Below are 7,041 nucleotides of genomic sequence, written 5' to 3' on the forward strand. Positions count from 1 at the left end.
ATTGCTCCCTGGAGCTGGATGATTGTGAGGCCTCACCACTAGATAGTCCATGAAATAATCCGCAAGCTGCTGCATCAAATGATTACTGTGTGTCCCTTGGCTACTGAAAATGGGCTCCCTTTTGCTAACTGTTTCTTTTCCTGCACATTGAAGACTTGAAACTCTCTACTGTCCTATGTCTTTCCCAATACCTATGAACTGGCACATTTTAAAAGTCACATTTTTCACTTCCTCCAAAAATCGCAAACACTCTCACTTCTCTTTTTCCTTTTCATTATCCTCTCTATATTTCAAATAAGGTACGGCCCTGATTTGGACATTTTTGTCTGTGACTGGAACCTCCAACATGAAAAAAAGAGTCTTTCAAGTACATGACTTATATTATTTGTAACTCCTTTGTCTCAATGACAGTTTGCAGGTTATTCTCTTTAAATTATCTATATATCCTCTAACTTTTACCACATTAATATGTGAGTTTATGATATCTCCCACTATCACAATCAGCCTTGAAAGGACCCAGGGGTCTGTTGCTGTTTGAATTCCTTTGTATTCCTTGCATAAAGAATTCATAAAGAAGGTCTAGACTGAGGCAACAAAGGTGTTATCAGAATTAAGAAAGATAAGCTACACAGTCAACTTGGAGACTTTATATTTACCAGACTGGAAAAGAGAAGACTGGGGGAAGACCTGATCATTTTCTTTAAGTTTTTGAAAAGGACCGACGAAATGGACAGTGGACAGTTCTTTAAGAGATGTAGAGATAGAGCAACCAGAGGATATAACATGAAATCACGTCAGAAAATTTAAGTAAGGATGTAAGCAAATACTTTTCTAGTATAAGAGCAGTGGATGAATGGAACATATTAAATGAGGACGAGGTTGATTCATACAGCTTACATAAATTAAAGAGTTTGTATGGTTGTAGAGTGTTTAAGAGATGGGGACTCAAGCGTGTAAGACTCCCTCCCCGTACAGTACAAATAGCTGGTTACAAATATGGAATTACACCTCGTTCAACCCTTAGAAGCGCGTTAGTGGCGCTCTCAAACCGCCAGAGGTCATCTTCTAACCTATGATATCTTGATAGAGAACAGCAAAAATCATGCTGAGGATTCAGGCGGTTCCTAACTGTAGTCCTGATCGTCATAAGAGCTGAAAATCCATATTTTCAGCCTCGCGAGCCAGAATAGACATATCCTTGAGTTGAACCCAGAATTCAGAGTACCAGAGACTTTGAAAACGTAGTTTCTGCACCTGATTTTCCTGGAGATCTATATGTTCTTTCAAACCAGGGATACCTCCTCCAACTTCACTGACGTTCACATCGAACGCATTGCCTAACCCAGATATGCTGACATGGTTTAATTCATTCAGGTGCCTGAAGAAGTCGCCTAAATAAGCTTTGTCACCTAAGCAGGATCTTTGAAGCAGTCGGCCAGCTTGTGCTTCTTCTCTTGGAGGACAACCATTTCAGTTTTTAATTCAATGAACCCGTCCAGAATGTGCCCTCGAAACAGCCAGAGGATATCAGAGTGGAAAAATGAGTACTGGTGATGTGATTCCATTTCTTCACACATTTCATGAAAAATGCGTGAGTTCAAAGTTCTGGCCTCGATAAAGCTCACAATTTGGATTACATCATTCAGAACCATATAGAGTCCCGGCTGTAGACGTTGCAAGGCTGCTTTCTCGATGTAAAAACCGTGAATTATTATGGCATCAGTCAAGGTTTTCTCTTTTAATTCGAGTGACGAAAACCTACATGACTTCCCATCATAAATGAATCTCCATCAGTACACATCCGAACAATTCAACCTGTCAAAGTTGTATTTCTTGAAAAAATTGTCCACCATCGCGAAGATGTCTCCTCCAGTGGAGGTCATTAACTGAAATTCCTCCAGAATTCTGTCATCTCGTCTATACTTCACAAAACCCATGAGTTGAGGTTCGCCAGCAATGTCAACATATTCATCTATCTGCAGTGAAAATTTTCTTGCCACGATTAGTTGATCCAAATTATCTAATGACATGAGATCAATTTGACGTTCGATGTTATTGTTACAAATTGGCACCAATACAACCTTCTTAGCAACATCTGCTCCACAAGTAGTTTTCACCATAGTTACTGTTCCTGGTTTTGCCAGCTCCTCTCCAATGTTATGAGGCATTTCAAAGGACGTCAAGAAAGCTTTCTCCCCCCCAAAAAAAAAATTAAACCTGCAGAAGCATCACTCCGACAGCGTTTTTCCGATTTTCCCTTATCCTTCAAATAACTCAGTGGCTTTTCAACTCTCTCTCTCTCTCTCTCTCTCTCTCTCTCTCTCTCTCTCTCTCTCTCTCTCTCTCTCTCTCTCTCTCTCTCTCTCTCAAGCGCAAGGGAACAGACGAAAGAAATGGCCCAACCCACCCCCATACACATGTATATACATACACGTCCCCACACGCAAATATACATACCCATACATCTCAATGTACACATATATATACACACACAGACATATACATATATAAACATGCAGACAATTCACACATATACATATCAACACGTATACATATATATACACACACCGACATATACATATATATGCACACACCGACATATACATATATACACATGTACATAACTCATACTGTCTTCCTTTATTCATTTCCATCGCCACTCAGCCACACATGGAATAACAGCCCCCTCCCCCCTCATGTGCGCGAGGTAGCGCTAGGAAAAGCCAACAAAGGTCCCATTCGTTTATACTCATTCTCTAGCTGTCATGTAACAATGCACCGAAACCACAGCTCCCTTTCCACATCCAGGCCCCACAGAACTTTCCATGGTTTACCCCAGACGCTTCACATGCCCTTGTTCAATCCATTGACGCCATGTCGACCCCGGTATACCACATCGTTGCAGTTCACTCTATTTCGTGCACGCCTTTCACCCTCTTTCATATTCAGGCCCCGATCACTCAGAATCTTTTTCCACTCCATCTTTCCACCTTCCAATTTGGTCTCCCTACTTTTCCTCGTTCACTCCACCTCCGACACATACATCTTCTTGGTCAATCTTTCCTCACTCATTCTCTTCATGTGACCAAACCATTTCATAACACCCTCTTATGCTTTCTCAACCTCACTCTTTTTATTACCACACATCTCACTTACCCTTACATTACTTACTCGATCAAACCATCTCACACCACATATTGTCCTCAAACATCTCATTTCCAGCACATCCTCACTCCTCCGCACTATTTTATCCATAGCCCACGCCTCGCAACCATATAACATTGCTGGAACCACTATTCCTTCAAACATACCCATTTTTGCTTTCCGAGATAATGTTCTCGACTTCCACACATTCTTCAACGCTCCCAGAACTTTTGCCCCGTCACCCACCCAATGATTCACTTCCGCTTCCATCGTTCCATCCGCTGCCAAATCCACTCCCAGATGTCTAAAACACTTCACTTCCTCCAGCTTTTCTCCATTCAAACATACCTCCCAGTTGACTTGTCCCTCAACCCTACTGTACCTAATAACCTTGCTCTTATTCACATTTATTCTCAGCGTTCTTCTTTCACCCACTTTACGAAACTCAGTCACCAGCTTCTGCAGTTTCTCACATGAATCAGCAACCAGGGCTGTATCATCAGCGAACAACAACTGACTCACTTCCCAAGCTTTTTCATCCACAACAGACTGCATACTTGCCCCTCTTTCCAAAACTCTAGCATTCACCTCCCTAACAACCCCATCCATAAACAAATTAAACAACAATGGAGACATCACACACCCCTGCCGCAAACCTACATTCACTGAGAACCAATCACTTTCATCCCTTCCTACACGTACCCATGCCTTACATCTTCGGTAAAAACTTTTCACTGCTTCGAACAACTTGTCTCCTACACCATATATTCTTATTACCTTCCACAGAACATCTCTATCAACTCTCTATCATATGCCTTCTCCAAATCCATAAATGCTACATACAAATCCATTTGCTTTTCTAAGTGTTTCTCACATACATTCTTCAAAGCAAACACTTGATCCACACATCCTCCACCACTTTTGAAACCACACTGCTCTTCCCCAATCTGATGCTCTGTACATGCCTTCACCCTCTCAATCAATACCCCGCCATATAATTTCCCAGGAATACTGAACAAACTTATAACTCTGTAATTTGAGCACTCACTTTTAACCCCTTTGCCTTTGTACAATCGCACTATGCAAGCATTTCGTCAATCCTCAGGTAACTCACCATGAGTCATACATACATTAAATAGCGTAACCAACCAGTCAACAATTAATTCTCCCCCTTTTTTAATACATTCTAGTGGAATACCATCCAAAACCACTGCCTTGCAGGCTTTCATCTTCCGCAAAGCTTTTATTACCTCTTCTCTGTTAACCAAATCATTCTCCCTAACACTCTCACTTTGCATACCAGCTCGACCAAAACACCCTATATCTGCCACTCTATCATCAAACACATTTAACAAACCTCCTAAATATTTACTCCATCTTCTCCCATCACCACTACTTGTTGTCACCTCCCCATTTGCCCCCTTCACTGATATTCCCATTTGTTCCCTTGTCTTACGCACTTTATTTACCTCCTTCCAAATCATCTTTTTATTCTCCCTGAAATTTAATGATACTCTCTCGCCCCAACTCTCATTTGCCCTCTTTTTCACCTCTTGCAACTTTCTCTTGACCTCCTGCCTCTTTCTTTTATACCTCTCCCACTCATTTGCATTTTTTCCCTGCAAAAATCGTTCAAATGCCTCTCTCTTCTCTTTCACTAATAATCTTACCTCTTCATTCCACCACTCACTACCTTTTCTAATCAACCCACCTCCCACGCTTCTCATGCCACAAGCATCTTTTGCGCAAGCCATCACTGCTTCCCTAAATAAATCCCATTCCTCCCCCACTCCCCTTACCTCCTTTGTTCTCACCTTTTTCCATTCTATACTCAGTCTCTCCTGGTACTTCCTCATACAAGTCTCCTTCCCAAGCTCACTTACTCTCACCACTCTCTTCACCCCAACATTCTCTCTTCTTTTCTGAAAACCCCCACAAATCTTCACCTTTGCTTCCACAAGGTAATGATCATATATATATATATATATATATATATATATATATATATATATATATATATATATATATATATATATATATATATATATATATATATATATATATATATAAGGTGTTTGCTTTGAAGAATGTATGTGAGAAATACTTAGAAAAGCAAATTTATTTGTATGTAGCATTCACGGATCTGGAGAAGGCATATGATAGAGTTGATAGAGATGCTCTGTGAAAGGTATTAAGAATATATGGTGTGGGAGGCAAGTTCTTAGAAGTAGTGAGAAGTTTTTACCGAGGATGTAAGGCATGTGTACGTGTAGGAAGAGAGGAAAGTGATTGGTTCTCAGTGAATGTAGGTTTGCGGCAGGGGTGTGTGATGTCTCCATAGTTGTTTAATTTGTTTATGGATGGGGTTGTTAGGGAGGTGAATGCAAGGGTTGTATTTAGGGAAGCAGTGATGGCTTGAGCAAGGAATGTTTGTGGCATGAGAAGCGTAGGACATTGGCAGATTAGAAAAGGTAGTGAGTGGTGAGATGAAGAAGTAAGATTATCAGTGAAAGAGAAGCGAGAGGCATTTGGACGAATAAAAAGATGTTCTGGGAGGAGGTAAATAAAGTGCGTAAGACAAGGGAGCAAATGGGAACTTCAGTGAAGGGGGCAAATGGGGAGGTGATAACAAATAGTGGTGATGTGAGAAGGAGATGGAGTGAGTATTTTGAAGGTTTGTTGAATGTGTTTGATGATAGAATGGCAGATGTGGGGCGTCTTGGTCGAGGTGGTGTGGAAAGTGAGAGGGTTAGGGAAAATGATTTGGTAAATAGAGAATAGGTAGTAAAAGCTTTACGGAAGATGGAAGCCGGCAAAGCAGCAGGTTTGGATGGCATTGCAGTGGAATTTATTAAAAAAGGGGGTGACTGTATTATTGACTGGTTGGTAAGGTTATGATTTGTATGTGGCATTTATGGATTTGGAGAAGGCATATGATAGAGATGACACCATATATTAAGAATATATGGTGTGGGAGATAAGTTGTTATAAGCAGTGAAAAGTTTTTATCGAGGATATAAGGCATGTGTACGTGTAGGAAGAGAGGAAATTGATAGGTTCTCAGTGAATGTAGGCTTGCGGCAGTAGCGTGTGATGTCTCCATCGTTGTTTAATTTGTTTATGGATGGGGTTGTTAGGGAGGTAAATGCAAGAGTTTTGGAAAGAGGGGCAAGTATGCAGACTGTTGGGGATGAGAGAGCTTGGGAAGTGAGTCAGTTGTTGTTCGCTGATGATACAGCGCTGGTGGCTGATTCGTATGAGAAACTGCAGAAGCTGGTGACTGAGTTTGGTAAAGTGTGTGAAAGAATAAAGCTGAGAGTAAATGTGAATAAGAGCAAGGTTATTTGGTACAGTAGGGTTGAGGGACAAGTCAATTGGGAGGTAAGTTTGAATGCAGAAAAGGTGAAGGAAGTGAACTGTTTTAGATATCTGGGAGTGGATTTGGCAGCGGATGGACCCATGGAAGCAGATGTGAATCATAGGGTGTGTAGAGGGGGGGAAGTTTTGGGAGCGTTGAAGAATGGGTGGAAGTCGAGAACATTATCTCAGAAAGCAAAAATGGGTATGTTTGAAGGAATAGTGATTCCAACAATGTTAAATGGTTGCGAGTCGTGATATATGGATAGAGTTGTGCGGAGGAGAGTGGATGTGCTGGAAATGAACCAGGGCATGTGAAGCGTCTGGAGTAAACCATGGAAAGTTCTGCGAGGCCTGGATGTGGAAAGGGAGCTGTGGTTTCGGTGTATTATTACATGACAACTAGAGACTGAGTGTGAACGAATGTGGCCTTTGTTGTCTTTTCCTAGCGTTACGTCGTGGTTATGAGGGGGGAGGGGGTTATTTCATGTGTGGCGGGGTGGCGATGGGAATGAATAAGGGCAGACAGTATGAATTATG

The 7,041-nt window shown here is 41.4% G+C and overlaps 1 protein-coding gene across 1 annotated transcript; it reads right to left on the minus strand.

The window, feature by feature from the left end:
* Positions 1-1,790: 1,790 nt before the first annotated feature.
* LOC139755736 (protein FAM200C-like) lies at positions 1,791-2,168 on the minus strand. The gene has a single exon (XM_071674368.1). The coding sequence runs from the start codon at positions 2,166-2,168 to the stop codon at positions 1,791-1,793; it is 378 nt and encodes a 125-aa protein (XP_071530469.1).
* Positions 2,169-7,041: the final 4,873 nt, after the last annotated feature.

This window comes from Panulirus ornatus, chromosome 20 (assembly GCF_036320965.1).
Source record: "Panulirus ornatus isolate Po-2019 chromosome 20, ASM3632096v1, whole genome shotgun sequence".
Lineage (NCBI taxonomy): Eukaryota > Metazoa > Arthropoda > Malacostraca > Decapoda > Palinuridae > Panulirus > Panulirus ornatus.